At 40.7% G+C, this 17,846-nt stretch overlaps 1 protein-coding gene across 5 annotated transcripts in view; it reads left to right on the top strand.

Annotated features, from left to right (window-relative positions):
• The window catches only part of LOC130284175 (uncharacterized), a 251,230-nt gene that overhangs the window by 84,743 nt on the left and 148,641 nt on the right, over positions 1-17,846 (top strand). The window contains exon 1 of one of the 5 annotated variants that reach the window (XM_056534273.1): positions 3,967-4,095. The exons of the other annotated variants lie outside the window; for them this stretch is intronic. Coding sequence (XP_056390248.1) covers positions 4,000-4,095 — 96 coding nt within the window. The 5' untranslated portion in view covers positions 3,967-3,999. Of the gene's footprint in view, positions 1-3,966; positions 4,096-17,846 lie in introns of those variants that run through there. 5 annotated transcript variants of the gene reach the window in all.

Here is a 17,846-nt window from a genome sequence, read left to right as displayed (position 1 = left end):
CTGTATATAGGGATACATACAACATACTGTATATAGGGATACATACAACATACTGTATATAGGGATACATACAACATACTGTATATAGGGATACATACAACATACTGTATATAGGGATACATACAACATACTGTATATAGGGATACGTACAATATACTGTATATAGAGATACATACAACATACTTTATATAGAGATAAGTACAACATACTGCATATAGGGATACGTACAATATACTGTATATAGAGATACATACAACATACTGTATATAGGGATACATACAACATACTGTATATAGGGATACGTACAATATACTGTATATAGAGATACATACAACATACTGTATATAGGGATACATACAACATACTGTATATAGGGATACATGCAACATACTGTATATAGGGATACGTACAATATACTGTATATAGCGATACATACAACATACTTTATATAGAGATAAGTACAACATACTGCATATAGGGATACATACAATATACTGCATATAGGGATACATACAACATACTGTATATAGGGATACATACAACATACTGTATATAGAGATACATACAACATACTGTATATAGGGATATATACAACATACTGTATATAGGGATACATACAACATACTGTATATAGGGATTAGTGTTGAGCGGCATAGGCCATATTCGAATTCGCGAATATTCGCGAATATATGGACGAATATTCATCATATATTCGCATATTCGTAATATTCTCGTTTTATTTTCGCACAAGCAAAAATTCGCATATGCGAAAATTATCATATACGAAAATTATCATATACAAAATTAACATAAGCGAAAATTCGCGCACACAGCAGTATTAGAGCCTTCTTTACACCACACAAGCTGGAAGCAGAGAGGGGTGATCACTGTGATGTGTACTGTGAAAAAAAATAAAAAAAAAACGAATATTCGTCATTACGAATATATAGTGCTATATTCGCGAATATTCACGAATTCGCGAATATGCGATATTCGCGAATAAAATTCGCATTGCGAATATTCGTGAGCAACACTAATAGGGATATATACAACATACTGTATATAGGGATACAAACAACATACTGTATATGGGGATACATACAACATACTGTATATTGGGATACATACAACATACTGTATATAGGGATACATACAACATACTGTATATAGGGATACATACAACATACTGTATATAGGGATACATACAACATACTGTATATAGGGATACATACAACATACTGTATATAGGGATACATACAACATATTGAATATAGGGAAACATGCAACATACTGCATATAGAGATACATACAACACACTGTATATAGGGATACGTACAACATACTGTATATAGGGATACATACAACATACTGTACATAGGGATACATACAACATACTGTATATAGGGATACATACAACATACTGTATATAGGGATACATACAACATACTGTATATAGGGATACATACAACATACTGTATATAGGGATACATACAACATTCCTTTATAAATAGGAACACGGGTGTAATGATAGCCGTAGCAGCTGATATAGGGGCCAGGAGGTAGATGGGACTAGGGGCGGACATATCACCTGTTCAGCCGGTTCGGCTGCACAGGGGCCCAGCGTGTTAGGGGGCCCACCTAGTGGCCCAGGTCACAGCCTGGGCCTCACAGTCTGGGCCCCTGCCAGTACTTCATACTATATGCTGCAGCAACAGGTCCCGAACCTGTTGCTGACAGCAGTAATTTACCTTTAAACCGGCCGGGCGAGACAGACAGGCCAGGGGCTGATGGGAACAGACGTGCCCCGCACAGGCACGCATGTCTGTTCCAAGCCCCTGACGTCACGTATGATGGCCTCTGACCCCGGCAGAAGCGACAGGAGCAGCAAACCCTCCCGCCTCACACGTCATCGCTGAGCAGATGAGGTGAGGAGAGCGATGATTGGGTGTGTGGGGGGGGGGGGATTGTAATGATGATGAAGAGGACAGGAGGGGTGTTGAAGAGGTTGGTGGTGTAATGATAAGGAGGTTTGGGGGTCTGGGAGAGCGTAGTGTTGATAAGGAGGACCAGAAGGGGGGTCAGGGGTGTAGTGATTAGGGGGTTTAATGTTGATGAGAAGGACCAGGGGGGGGGGGTGTCAGCTGTGTAATAATGATGAGGTGCTTAAGGTATATGGGGTGATGAGGAGACTGAGGATGAGGAGTATGGGGTGATGAGGAGACTGAGGATGGAGAGCATGGGGTGATGAGGAGACTGAAGATGGAGTGCATGGGGTGATGAGGAGACTGAGGATGGAGTGCATGAGGTGATGAGGAGACTGAGGATGGAGTGCATGGGGTGTATGGGGTGATGAGGAGACTGAGGATGGAGTGCATGGGGTGTATGGGGTGATGAGGAGACTGAGGATGGAGTGCATGGGGTGTACGGGGTGATGAGGAGACTGAGGATAGAGTGCATGGGGTGTATGGGGGTGATGAGGAGACTGAGGATGGGGTGTATGGGGTGATGAGGAGACTGAGGATGGAGTGCATGGGGTGTATGGGGTCATGAGGAGACTGAGGATGGAGTGCATGGGGTGTATGGGGTGATGAGGAGACTGAGGATGGAGTGCATGGGGTGATGAGGAGACTGAGGATGGAGTGCATGGGGTGTATTGGGTGATGAGGAGACTGAGGATGGAGTGCATGGGGTGATGAGGAGACTGAGGATGGAGTGCATGGGGTGATGAGGAAACTGAGGATGGAGTGCGTGGGGTGTATGGGGTGATGAGGAGACTGAGGATGGGGTGCGTGGGGTGTATGGGGTGATGAGGAGACTGAGGATGGGGTGCGTGGGGTGTATGGGGGTGATGAGGAGACTGAGGATGGAGTGCATGGGGTGATGAGGAGACTGAGGATAGAGTGCATGGGGTGTATGGGGTGATGAGGAGACCGAGGATGGGTTGTGTGGGGTGTATGGGGTGATGAGACTGAAGGTGGGGTGCGTGGGGTGTATGGGGGGGGTGATGAGACTGAGGATGGGGTGCGTGGAGTGCATGAGGTGATGAGAAGACCGAGGATGGGTTGTGTGGGGTGTATGGGGTGATTAGACTGAGGATGGGGTGCGTGGGGTGTATGGGGGTGATGAGGAGACTGAGGATGGGTTGTGTGGGGTGTATGGGTTGATGAGGAGACTGAGGATGGGTTGCGTGGGGTGTATGAGGTGATGAGGAGACTGAGGATGGAGTGCGTGGGGTGTATGGGGTGATTGAGTGGTTGCTACAGTATTTGGCAGTATTATATTCATGGAGTACAGTGGTTGGCAGTATTAGATTCAGGGGTACAGTATTTGGCAGTATTATATTCAGGGGTATAGTATTTGGCAGTATCATATTCATGGAGTACAGTGGTTTGCAGTATTATATTCATGGAGTACAGTGGTTGGCAGTATTATATTCAGGGATACAGTATTTGGCAGTATTATATTCAGGGGTACAGTGGTTGGCAGTATTATATTCAGGGGTACAGTATTTGGCAGTATTATATTCAGGGGTACTGTGGTTGGCAGTATTATATTCATGGAGTACAGTGGTTGGCAGTATTATATTCAGGGGTACAGTGTGTGGCAGTATTATATTCATGGAGTACAGTGGTTGGCAGTATTATATTCAGGGGTACAGTATTTGGAAGTATTATATTCAGGGGTACATTGGTTGGCAGTATTATATTCATTGGTACAGTATTTGGAATTATTATATTCATGGAGTACAGTGGTTGGCAGTATTATATTCAGGGTACAGTGGTTGGCAGTATTATGTTCGGGGGTACAGTATTTGGCAGTATTATATTCAGGGGTACAGTGGTTGGCAGTATTATATTCAGGGGTACAGTGGTTGGCAGTATTCAGGGGGTACAGTGGTTGGCAGTATTATATTCAGGGGGTACAGTATTTGGCAAGGTTATAATGATTATTGTCATCATACAGAGGATGAGGATCTACTGACAAATTAAGGAACCAATTATGTCCAGGTGTCAGACTCTGCAAAGAAGATGGAAGAAATCCTGGTGTCTGGACCAGATGAAGAAAAGTAAAGACAACAGAGAATACGTCACTCAGGTCAGTGATATCATTGTGTATTTTCCTAATTGTCCCATCAGAGCCGTAGTCACTGATACCATTGTGTAGTCTCCTGACTGTCCCATCAGCTGTAGTCACTTCAAACATGATAGGAGTTGCAGCTTTCCAACATCTGGGGAGCCACTTGAACCAAGGTGATTGGTGGGGGTCCCATGAGTCAGACCCCCACCATAAAAATGGGCTGTTTATTTTAAAATGCCTGGGCCTATTTTTGGTCCCAGTCTGGCCCTGCCTGTAAGTCACTTCTATCACTAAGGAGCCAAGGAACCAGGGGGTGCCAAGGGGTGTCATGCTAAGTCCAGGGGTGCGAGTGTAAAGGGGAGCACTGCCCTCTGCCTCCCAGCTAGATATGGGTCAGGCTGACCCGAGGGAGTACTCACGGGGCCTGGGCCACACACTGAGAGGGACAGGGGCCACCCGGAGCCCGCCTCAGGAGCCGTTCCATCCACCTGTGGTGGACAAGGCAAGTGGCGACACTACACGCGCGGGGTAAGTGGAGGCACTCCGGTGGGGTCTAGGTACATGCTGGGGGGGGGCAGGCACATTCTTTGCACAGGGGCCCTCTGCTGTCTGTGTCCACCCCTGGATGGGACATACTAAGGGGCAGGAGTATGGCAATTTTTAGCAGGGAACAACAAGTTTCTATCTTATGTCTAGCACTATTATGTAGGTTCTCTGACTTACAGTGATATTCTCCATACCTTCAGTTATTGCCCATCTTATTTTACGATGGTGGCCCTATGAATACTAGTTGCACCCCTAAGTAGGGCATTAGAGGCAATTAATAGATGTAACCCCCCTATCTTAAAGTTATCTTGATCTTAAAGGGCCAAAATAAAAAGAAAGTCTGAACTAATGGCCCTAGGATATCCATTTCCCCCAAAGAAAGCTCTGCATGGGAGAAGGAGTAAATATCTCTATGGTTGCCATTTTTCAGTCCACAGTTCTAATACCTATAGAGGTGTCCCATGTACGATTTTGTTTAATCAGCACTTACTGCTGAAACAGAGTGTACAAGTTAAAGGGGTACTCCGGTGAAAAGCCTTTCTTTTTTTTTTTTTTTTCATCAACTGGTGCCAGAAAGTTAAACAGATTTGTAAATTACTTCTATTAAAAAAAAATCTTAATCCTTCTAGAATGTATTAGCTGCTGAATACTACAGTGAAGTGAAAGTATCCCAGCTGCTCAGTCGGGCTGTTGGGGACCGCCGCAGTGAAATCGTGGCGTCCCGAACAGCTTACAGGACACCGGGAGGGACCTTACCTGCTTCCTCGGTGTCCGATCGCCGAATGACTGCTCCGTGCCTGAGATCCAGGCAGGAGCCGTCAAGCGCCGATAACACTGATCACAGGCGTGTTAATACATGCCAGTGATCTGTATAAAAGATCAGTCAGTGTATGTAATGGTATAGGCCCCTATGGGAGCTATGACACTGCAAAAAAAAAAGGTAAAAAGTAAAAAAAAAAAAGTAAAAAAAAGTGTTAGTAAAGGTCATTTAACCCCTTCCCTAATAAAAGTTTGAATCACCCCCCTCTTCCCATAAAAAAAATAACAGTGTAAATAAAAATAAAAATAAACATATGTGGTATTGCCGCATGTCTGAACTATAAAAATATATCATTAATTAAACCGCACAGTCAATGGCGTATGCGCAAAAAAATTCCAAAGTCCAAAATAGCGTATTTTTGGTCACTTTCTATACCATTAAAAAAGGAATAAAAAGTGATCAAAAAGTCCGATCAAAACAAAAATGGTACCAATAAAAACTTCAGATCACGGCACAAAAAATAAGCCCTCATACCACCCTGTATATGGAAAAATAAAAAAGTTATAGGGGTCAGAAGAGGACATTTTTAAACGTGAACATTTTCCTGCATGTAGTTATGATTTTTTCCAGAAGTGCGACTAAATCAAACCTATATAAGTAGGGTATAATTTTAACCTTACGGACCTACAGAATAATAAGGTGTCATTTTTACCGAAATATGCACTGCGTAGAAATGGAAGCCCCCAAAAGTTACAAAATGGCATTTTTTCTTCGATTTTGTCGCACAATGATTTTTTTTTCCGTTTCGCCGTGAATTTTTGGGTAAAATGACTAATGTCACTGCAAAGTAGAATTGGTGACGCAAAAAATAAGCCAGAATATGGATTTTTACGTGGAAAATTGAAAGGGTTATGATTTTTAAAAGATAAGGAGGAAAAAACGAAAGTGCAAAAACGGAAAAACCATGCGTCCTTAAGGGGTAAAGGACCAGGCCAATTTTATTTTTGCATTTTTGTTTTTTCCTCCTCGCCTTCTAAAATCCATAACTTTTATATTTCCATCTACAGACCCATAGAAGGGCTTGTTTTTGCATGACCAATTGTACTTTATAATGGAACCTCTCATTTCATCATAAAATGTACGGCGAACCCCATAAAAAAAAATTTTAGGGAGGAAATTTAAATGAAAACCACAATTTTGCACATTTTGGAGGGTTTAGTTTTCAAATTGTACACTTTACGGTAAAAATGACATGTGTTCTTTATTCTGTGGGTCAATACGATTAAAATGATACCCATGGCTAGATACTTTTATATTTTTGTACCGCTCAAAAAAAAACCTTTTGCACAAAATCAGTCATCTAAAATTGCCCTAATTTGACCACCTATAACTTTTTCATTTTTCCATATATAGGGCGGTATTTTTTATGCCGTCATCTGTACTTTTTATCGACACCACATTTGCATATATAAAACTTTTAGATCATTTTTTATACATTTTTTTGGTAATAAAATGTGACAAAAAAGCTGAATTTTTTTACTTTTTTTATTTTTTACGTTTACGCCATTCAACGTACGGGATCATTAACATTCAATTTTGATAGTTTGGACATTTACGCACATGGCAATACCAAATATGTTTCTAATAAAAAAAATTACGCTTTTTGGGAATAAAATGGGAAAAACTGACAATTTTCATTTTTATTGTGGGAGGGGATTTTTACTTTTTATTTTTACATTTTTCAACTTTTTTTTTTTACATTTTTTATGTCCCCATATCTATAGCAATCATTTGATTGCTAATACTGTTCAGTGCTATGCATAGGGCATAGCACCGATCAGTATTATCGGTGATCTTCTGCTCTGGTCTACTCGATGTCAGACAAGAGCAGAAGACGCCGGAAGCTGGACAGAGGCAGGTAAGGGGACCTCCGTCCACCAGTACAGATGATCGGATCCCAGCGGCAGCTCTGCGGGGCGATCCGATCATCTATTTTAATATGAGCATTGCCGCAGATGCTGTGATCTGTACTGATCACGGCCTCTAAGGGGTTATCCAGGAAAAAACTTTTATATAAAAGAACAACTCAACTTCAGTAGCTGATAATTATTGGAAGGATTAAGATTTTTTAATAGAAGTAATTTACAAATCTGTTTAACTTTCTGGAGCCTGTTGACATATTAAAAAAACGGATGTTTACCGTTACCGGCAGGTCCCCGGCTATACACCCACCGTGTATGACGCAAGCACCACTCCGATGCTCGCGGTCATAGTACTGCCAAACCAGGATGTACATTTATGTCCGTGGTCGTTAAAGGGGTACTCCGGTTGAAAACTTTTTTTTTTTTAATTAACCGGTACCAGAAAGTTAAACAGATTCGTAAATTACTTCTATTAAAAATTCCGGTACTTATTAATTGCTGTATACAATTCTTTTCTGTCTATACCACAGTGCTCTCTCCTGACACCTCTGTCCATTTTAGGAACTGTCCAGAGCAGCATATGTTTGTATGAGGATTTTCTCTAGCTCTGGACAGTTCCCGACATGAACAGAGGTGTCAGCGGAGAGCACTGTGGTCGTGGCAGAAAAAAATCAAAAAAGAAAAGAATTTCCTCTGTAGTATACAGCCGCTAATAAGTACTGGATTTTTTGATAGAAGTAATTTACAAATCTGTATATTTTTCTGGCATCAGTTGATTAAAAAAAAAAAGTTTTCCACCAGTGTACCCCTTAAAAGGAACTACTTTAGTGCTTTAGAACTGCATGTGTTTCATAGCTTGTCCCTGCACTGTAGTTTCCCTGGTCCTAGCTGTGGAGGGACAGGTGTGGCCATATTCTCTTTATCGGAGTTGTGCTGCAGTTCCCAGTGTTTGGCTCCTATAATCTCATGATCATTGGGGGCCCCAGCATTTGGACCTCCACCAATCAGTAAGTGACAGCATATCCTAGACATATGCTTTAGCTTTCTATGATTAGTATACCTTTTATCATTCTATAAGCAAACAACAAACAGATTTGTTGTGGCAACTTGTTCATTCAGAGCTATTGTGACACAATGGTTAATGCTGGTCTCTTACAATGTTGATTTTTCTTGGGAGATTACATTATGCAGTATGTCCTGACATGAATTATTGTTCAAAGAATGCTGGACTTTTGATAATGGATGTTCTTATAGTGATGCCTCTGGAAGGAATATTAGACTCCTACTTAAAGGGGTACTCCACCCCTACACATCTTATCCCCTATCTAAAGGATAGGGGATAAGATGTCTGAACGCGGGGGTCGCCGCTGGGGACCCCCGCGATCTCGGCTGCGTCACCCCAGACATTGGGTGCACAAAGCGAACTTTGCTCCATGCCAGATGACTGGTGATGCGAGGCTCGGGGGGTCACGGCCGCGCCCCGCTAGCGACATCACGGCCATGCCCCCTCTCATAGACTTGCATGAAAGGGCATGGCCGTGATATCATGTGCCTCCAGCACTGAACTCGACGCTCTAAACGAATGCTGGGTGCAGCACAGAGATCGCGGGGGTGCAGCACCGAGATGGTGGGAATAAGATATCTAGGAGTACCCCTTTAACATACTCAGAATTTAACCCCTTCCCGCTACATGACGTATGTATATGTCATGAGCGGGCTCCCGCAATAGAACGCGAGGTCATGCGCTGACCCCGTGTCATATCGCATCGGTCCCGGCGGCCATCAACGGCCGGGGACCGCGGCTAATACCGGACATCACGGATCGCGGTGATGCCCCGTATTAACCCTTCAGACGCGTCGATCAAAGTTGATCGCCTCGTCTAAAGTGAAAGAAAACTGTGCCGGAGCTGTTCGGGACTGCTGCGATGAAATCGCGGTGTCCCGAACAGCTTGCTGGACAGCTGGAGGGTCTCTACCTGCCTCCTCGCTGTTCGATCGCCGAATGACTGCTCCGTGCCTGAGATCCAGGCAGGAGCAGTCGAGCGGCGATAACACTGATTAATGCCCAGCTGTTGCCAGGCAGTGATCTGTGTAGAAAATCAGTGTATGTAATGTTATGCAAAAATAAAGTGGTAATAAAGATCATTTAACCCCTTCCATAATAAAAGTCAGAATCACCCCCCTTTTCCCAATAAAAAAACAAAACAGTGAAAATAAAAATAAACGTATGTGGTATCGCCACGTGCATAAATGTCTGAACTATAAAAATATCTCATTAATTAAAACGCAAGATCTATGGCGTACACGTAAAAAAATTCCAAAGTCCAAAATAGTGTTTTTTTGGTCACTTTTTATACCATAAAAAGTTAATAAAAAGCGATCAAAAAGTCCCATCAATACAAAAAGGCTACCAATAAAAATGTCAGATCACGGTGCAAAAAATGAGCCCTCATACTTCCCCATATGCAGAAAAATAAAAAAGTTATAGGGGTCAGAAAAGGACATTTTTTAAATGTATAAATTTTCCTGCATGTAGTAATCATTTTTTCCAGAAGTACGAAAAAATCAAACCTATATAAGTAGGTTATCATTTTAACCGTAAGGACCTACAGAATAAAGAGAAGGTAGAATTTTTACCGGAAAATGCACTGCGTAGAAACGGAAGCCCCAAAAGTTACAAAATGGCGCACATTGTTTTTTTTTTTTTCATTTCTCCGTGGATTTTTGGGTAAAATGACTAATGTCACAGGAAAGTAGAATTGGTGGCGCAAAAAATAAGCCATAATATGGATTTTTATGTGCAGAATTGAAAGCGTTATGATTTTTAGAAGGTGATGAGGAAGAAATGAAAATGCAAAAACGGAAAATACCCTGCGTCATTAAGGGGTTAAAGTAGACCAAAATCTTGTGGTGGTCATAAGCAAATATTTCCTTTGCATTCTTTTATGTTCTTAATGTAAATGTAGCATTGTTACCTTACAGTCCTACAATTACCATACTTACAGGACAAAATTGTAATTGTAAATCTTAGCTATACAGCAGAATATTTTTACTGATATCTAAGCATGCTGTGTCTCCAAGCCCTAGCAGAAGATGTATATAAGTGCACTGTTCTCTCGTTTCATAATTCGACTTCAAAGAAGTTGCTGGTTCTCGGGGGAGACCGTCAAATTTTCAGCACAAACACCCGATCTAGCCTGGATTTTACTTGCCTTATTTGCAAACCCATAGACAGTTCATGAAGATTTGAATCTATTAAGGCTTTCATTCTTTTTATGAGATAAAAGCCAAATCTATGGTATGTATCAGAATAGTCCTGCTCCAAACTCTGGGTATGTTCTGATCTGACATCAGAGGGTCCTGATCCTGCACTTACAGTAGTGTATAAAAAGACTAGCTTTTCTTAATATACGTCTCATCAATAAATATTCTTACTTTTCTGTTTTGCCTACATTTTATCAAAGTCTTCAGTTTTAACTCGGATATCTGCAATAAAATAACCATAAAGCTTCACATTATTAAGTAATAAAAATGCTGTTAAGGGGTTTAATAGCAGGGAAATTGTGTCCGCTATACTGAAAAGCCACAGGTAATTGCCCATTAGATCTATCTAATTTGTTTGAAAAAGGTTGAAAACTTTACAGAACTTGGTGTTTAACATTTACATTTGTGGAATTATTAAGTTGTAGCATGGTGGGCACTGTCGCCAGTCTACCTTTACTCCCTTTCTGCTTCTAAAAGGGTCACCCAGTGTATACACTCAAATTATTCCGCAGCTAATCACCATCCGTCACCTTGTATTTTAGGCAGCTTACCCATGTAATGTGCCTGAGCAGTAGGCTGCTAGTTTACTGCAAAGGTGTTTATTTGTTTACTGATCCATTACTGTGTATGAACCTGGCTTTTTGTCCTGGACCCTGCTGTATACGCTTGTCTAAACTTGGCTTGCCCCTGACTACTGAACATGTAGGGGAAGAGTTATCAAAACCTATCCAGAGGAAAGTTGCCCAGTTGCCCATAGCTACTAATCAGATCGCTTCTTTCATTTTTAACAAGGCCTCTGCAAAATGTAAGAAGCAATCTGATTGGTTGCTATTGGCAACTGGGCAACTTTTCCTTTGCACAGCTTTTGATAGATCTCCCCTGTATTGCCCACAATCAACTGTTGCCTGACTATTGGCTATGAAAAATTTCCACAAGCCCAGACCTCGGACTTTTACCTGGACTACTCTTTTGCCTGATTTTGTGACTTCTGACTGCCATTTACGCTGGGATTGCTAGAGGAATTAACCTGGTGGTCTCCTGCAGTGCAGTGCTAGAGGTTAAAGGGTGAAAACCTGGGAAACATATAGACAACGCCTCCTGAAAGTGCAACTAGTTAGGGGTGCTGCTGTCAATACATAGGCATAGCATGGTATAACGACATGGCTGATTTATGGTGAGGATTTTGGGCACAATGTTCAAATCTTATGAAAGGATTGTATAGTGCATTAGAAGACATTTATCTAAAAAATCTGTAATTCCTAAAAATATATTTCTTATATGTTAGCAGGTTTGGCTTTCGGCATCTGACCTTGTGGTGTTATACTGTTTACACCACTATGATTAACCCCTATGGAAGTTTGGGCATAAGACAACCAGCCAAGCCATGTTTGACTTCCTGACCACCTCCAGCTGGGGGTCCTTTCCATGTCAAGTTCAGATTACCCCTTCAAGGTCATTAAACAAATTCTTAGTTTGCTTCAGAACAGAACTTTGAGGAGGTCATCTAAGAATCCTTTTTTAGTTTTTCTTAGACCAAAGCTAAATGTAACCTTGTCTAATCCTTATATTCCAAGATAGAATGAGACAGCTGGTCTGATACACTTTCTAGCATCACATCAAACTTTCCAGACTTTTCCTCAGTTCCTCATATACTGAGAGTATTGTAAAACTGTAGAAACTTTTCTCTGTCTTCCCCATGTGGATAATGTCACCACCATTCATTATTATTGACCAGCGCTGCCTTGAACCACCGATGCATGAATGAATGATTTGGTTTTTGCGACATTTGATTTTGTTTCCTTTTGTCTGAAAATTCTGTATGATGTCCTAGCAGAGTTAAATTATTATCATCGTTTACCTGCTTTGTTTCTCCTTCACAGTATGTCATATACCAATGATTGAATGCCCTGGAGTTCTCTATAAAGTTAATGGAACAGGGTTTTAGTAGAAGAGAATTGCTCCAATGCTCGGTTTGGCAGGACATGCACAGTTCTTCTTATTTGGAAGAATCCGTTTTTCATCATTGAGGTTATTTTGCTCTGATCAGGCTTCAAAACTATTATTTATTATTTCTTTGAATTAGTAAGTTTCTTAAGAAAGTTTCTCTTGCAAACGGCTGGCCACCAGAGTACTAAAGAATCATCAAGACTCAATACAGATACAATGATGAGCCCCTAATACAAGAAGGTCCCAAAGGTCTATGAGAGGATATTTTGGATCCAATTATTTTCATTTTTAATCTATTTTTGTGTCCTTATTCACAACTAACCTGGTAGAACTTGATGTGTCTTATATGTGCAATGATATTTACAGTTGGTCACTAGGGTAACCACAAGTATCCATTCTTCCCATTCACTTTAATTGTAAAACATAACTTTTATTGCCAAACAAATTTAAAAGATATCTAACACACAGTTTGTTTATGTTTTTGTACTTGAAAATAGCAGCTTTGCCGCATATGTGCTATTAGTAGGGAAGTGGTATAGCTGCAGTCTATAACCAACTTCTATCCAGAGAACTGTGACAGAACTTTAAAATCTCAGACGCATGACCCGTCTGACATTTCGCCATATGCAGTGGCTTTGTCAAGGATTCAGGGGCAATGGCCATTGGGGGAAGTGGGGGAAGTTAGTCATAGACTGCAGCTATACCACTTCACTACTAATAGCCCATTTGCGGCAAAGCTGCTATTTTATAGGTGCAAAAACATAAAAAGAACTGTTTGTTAGATATCTTGTAAATTCGTTTGGCAATAAAAGTTATGTTTTACAACTAAAGTGAATGGGAAAAATGGATACTTGTGGCCACCCTAGTGACCAACTGTAAATAAAATTTAAAATTATCCTCCATTCACTGTTCCCTGCCCCTTCTTTTTGCTGATATATGTAATGATAACACCAAAGATTAAAACAAAATCAAAAGTAGACATGCACATATTCTGTATAGAGTATGTGTTCCAATAATTTCCTCTAATAAGCCAAGTCCAAAAGCAGAGTGTAAAATGAAAATGCTATATTTTTCTCTTAGGGTAAACCAGCCTGACATAAATGACAACCATAAGACTAGGAGTATATCCCCAGCAAACTATACTTATTATAGTTACCACAGTTGGTCTACATATTCAAATGTCCACCAACAAAAAAGAACCAATTGTGTAAAATTTATATAACTTTATTCAACATATATCAAAAAAGTCATACATTTAAAAAAAATAGAGAGAATGTTAAAATATGGGCACATGCAGTAGCAGGAACAGATGACTGGAGATGGTACAGGGGGTATGGCATCGCATGGAATACGGAAAATAGTACAAGGCATGTAATCAACTCTCTGAACACAAACAGTATGTATGTATCAAAAGGGGGAACTCCCATTATATGGAAGGTCAGAGATAAATAATCAACACAAAAAAAGAAGAAAGTCCTACAAATACATCCTGTAAATAAAGACAGAGAACAGCAATAGTAAGAGGGCTATCCGCCATGCATGCTACCACCTACCAAATCCAACCCCAATGTACGTTTTGCGTTGTGCTTCGTCATGCCCCCTGACTAAGCACAACGCGAAACGTATGTTGGGGTTGGATTTGGTAGGTGGTAGCATGCATGGCGGATAGCCCTCTTACTATTGCTGTTCTCTGTCTTTATTTACAGCTATGTATTTGTAGGACTTTCTTCTTTTTTTGTGTTGATTATTTATCTCTGACCTTCCATATAATGTGAGTTCCCCCTTTTGATACATACTGTTTGTGTTCAGAGAGTTGATTACATGCCTTGTCCTATTTTCTGTATTCCATGTGATGCCATACCCCCGTACCATCTCCAATCATCTGTTCCTTCTACTGTATGTGCCCATATTTTAACATTCTCTCTTTTTTGATATATGTTGAATAAAGTTATATAATTTGACACAATTGGTTCTTTTTTGTTGGTGGACATAAGACAAGAGGTTGTGTTGCCAGTGTGTCCAAGGCCTTTCACCTTAGTACTTACCTAAATTAGCCCAGAGGGTACATGTTTGTGAATTTGTGAGTAAATATTGAGGGTAACACATTCAATTTTGACAGGCATGAAAAGTGAGCAAAAATGCAAGGAGATGCTTCTGTATACATTTATATAGATTAGAGAGTAGGTGATACAGTTAACTATAGCTGATTATATTTACATACTTTTTTATGTTTTTATTCCAAATCCCCCCCCCCCCCAAAAAAAAAATTAAAAAAAATAAAAAAACTGTTGGGAGAAAGGGATGGAAGGGGGAGGGGAGAGGGAAAGGTAACCGGGAAGAAAAAGGGAGATGCAGTGATCACCTACAGATTTTATGATAAGAAGAACAATTATGTATCCTCGGGAGAAGGACAATTTAGAATGGTTAAAAAATAGAGTAGATATAACATTTCCAAAGTGAAATTGCCCATTGAAAGAAAATAGCAGACACCATCACCTAGCATCAGCATCTAGCAGGAGGGCAACTAGTGTTACAGACATTCTGGACATACAAGTTGCCCCTAGACAACCATCCCAACCTAGAGTTGTACAGACTCCAACATAATTTAAATGGGATGGAAGCAAGGAGTACACTGGGGCAAAAAAGTATTTAGTCAGCCACCAACTGTGCAAGTTCTCCACTTAAAAAGATGAGAGAGGCCTGTAATTTTCATCATAGGTATACCTCAACTACGAGAGACATAATGTGAAAAAAAATCCATAAAATCACATTGTCTGATTTTTTAAGAATTTATTTGCAAATTGTGGTGGAAAATAAGTAATTGGTCAATAAAAAAAGTTAATCTAAATACCCTTTGTTGGCAATGACAGAGGTCAAACATTTTCTGTAAGTCTTCACAAGGTTTTCACACACTGTTGCTGGTATTTTGTCCCATTCCTCCATGCAGATCTCCTCTAGAGCTGTGATTTTTTTGAGCTGTCACTGGGCAACACGGACTTTCAACTCCCTCCAAAGGTTTTCTATGGGGTTGAGATCTGGAGACTGGCTAGGCCACTCCAGGAGCTTGAAATGCTTCTTACAAAGCCACTCTTTTATTGCCATGGTGGTGTGTTTGGGATCATTGTCATGCTGGAAGACCCAGCCAAGTTTCATCCTCAATGCCCTTTCTGATGGAAATCTTACAATACATGGCCCCATTCACTCTTTCCTTTACACAGATCAGTCATCCTGGTCCCTTAGCAGAAAAACAGCCCCAAAGCATGATGTTTCCACCCCCATGCTTCACATTCGGTATGGTGTTCCTTAAAGCAACGCTGCATTATTTCTCCTACAAATACGACGAGTTTAGTTTTTACCAAAAAGTTCTACTTTGGTTTCATCTGATCATATGACATTCTCCCAATACTCTTCTGGATCAATCAAATGCTCTCTAGCAAACTTCAGACAGGCCCGGACATATACTGGCTTAAGAAGGGGGACACATCTGGCAGTGCATGATTTGAGTCACTGGCGGCGTAGTGTGTTACTGATGGTGGGCTTTGTTACTTTGGTCCTAGCTCTCTGCAGGTCATTCACTAGGTCCCCTCATGTTGTTCTGGGATTTTTTGTTCTTGTGATCATTTTGACACCACGGGGTGAGATCTTGCGTGGAGCCCCAGATCGAGGGAGATTATCAGTGGTCTTGTATGTCTTCCATTTTATAATAATTGCTCCCACAGTTGATTTCTTCACACCAACCTGCTTGCCTATTGCAGATTAAGTCTTCCCAGCCTGGTGCAGGCCTACAGTTTTGTTTCTGGTGTCCTTCAACAGCTCTTTGGTCTTGGCCATAGTGGAGTTTGGAGTGTGACTGTTTGAGGTTGTGGACAGGTGTCTTTTATACTGATAACAGCTTCAAACAGGTGACATTAATACAGGTAATGAGTGGAGGACAGAGGGGACTCTTAAAGAAGAAGTTACAGGTCTGTGAGAGCCAGAAATCTTGCTTGTTTTTAGGTGACCATATACTTAATTTCCACTATAAATTTCAAATAAATTCTTAAAAAATCAGACAATGGGATATTGTGGATTTCTTTTTCTCATTATGTCTGTTATAGTTGAGGTATATCTATGATGAATGACAGGCCTTAAGTGGGAGAACTTGCACAATTGGTGGCTGATTAAATACTTTTTTGCCACACTGTATATTGAAATGAATTACAATTTTGTAGCTGTATACTAGCAGGCATCATTTGGGTAAAGGGGTCCCACATTAAGAAAAACGTTTTAACCTCAGGCTCTTTATTGAGAATAGTTTCTACCCAATCCAGTTTAATTAGAAACTCCTGTAAAATTCATTTTCAGGCAGCTGCTAAAATAATAATCAGTCATTTGTTGCCTTCCTTAGTACCAGGTTACATTGCATAATCAACATGATCAAACATTCCAGAGTTAGAGGGATAAAGTAGAGTAAATAAGTAAATGCAAATGCCCCTAAATCTCAATTTGGGGGGCAATCACTGTGATGTACAGTAAGTCAGCATTAGAAGTGATGCACCTGGGACATGGGTTTGCCATCTTGAAAATTAGGCTTGCCCAGAAAGGGTAACAGTAAGGAAGTGTGAGGGTGAAAGTTTGGTTTTCGATACTTGATTTTTCAGGCTTTAATAGATTAGAAAAGAAGACGATTGATCTCCCCTGGAAGTTGTTTTGAGGGTGAATGCTTGATATATAGTATGGCATGCTTGATATTTAATATTTATTAGGAGGTAAGGAACATTCATATGTGTGTAATATTTGCATTCCCGCTGCAGGTTGGAGCCGTGGCAGATTTGCTGCAGCAGAGTTTCCAACAGTGGAAAATCAGCAGCAGACTACAGGGCGGTTGGTGATATTAACTTCTTGTTTGTGGCACATTAGTATATGCGAGGGGGGGGGGGGGAATTTTCAAGATGGGTGGTGACCATGGCGGCCATTTTGAAGTTGGCCATTTTGAATCCAACTTTTGTTCTTTCAATAGGAAGATGGTCATGTGACACATCAAACTTATTGGGAATTTCACAAGAAAAAAAATGATGTGATTGGTTTTAACGTAACTTTATTCTTTCATGAGTTATTTACAAGTTTCTGACCACTTATAAAATGTGTTCAATGTCCATTGTGTTGGATTGTCAATGCAACCCTCTTCTCCCACTCTTCACACACTGATAACAACACTGCATGAGAAATGCTAGCACAGGCTTCCAGTATCCGTAGTTTCAGGAGCTGCACATCTCGTATCTTCACAGCATAGACAATTGTCTTCAGATGACCCCAAAGATCAAAGTCTAAGGGGGTCAGATCGGGAGACC

The sequence above is a fragment of the Hyla sarda genome, chromosome 8 (assembly GCF_029499605.1).
Source record: "Hyla sarda isolate aHylSar1 chromosome 8, aHylSar1.hap1, whole genome shotgun sequence".
Taxonomy (NCBI): domain Eukaryota; kingdom Metazoa; phylum Chordata; class Amphibia; order Anura; family Hylidae; genus Hyla; species Hyla sarda.
The sequence above is the reverse complement of the archived record's forward strand: the minus strand, read 5'-3'. Positions and strand labels throughout refer to the sequence as shown.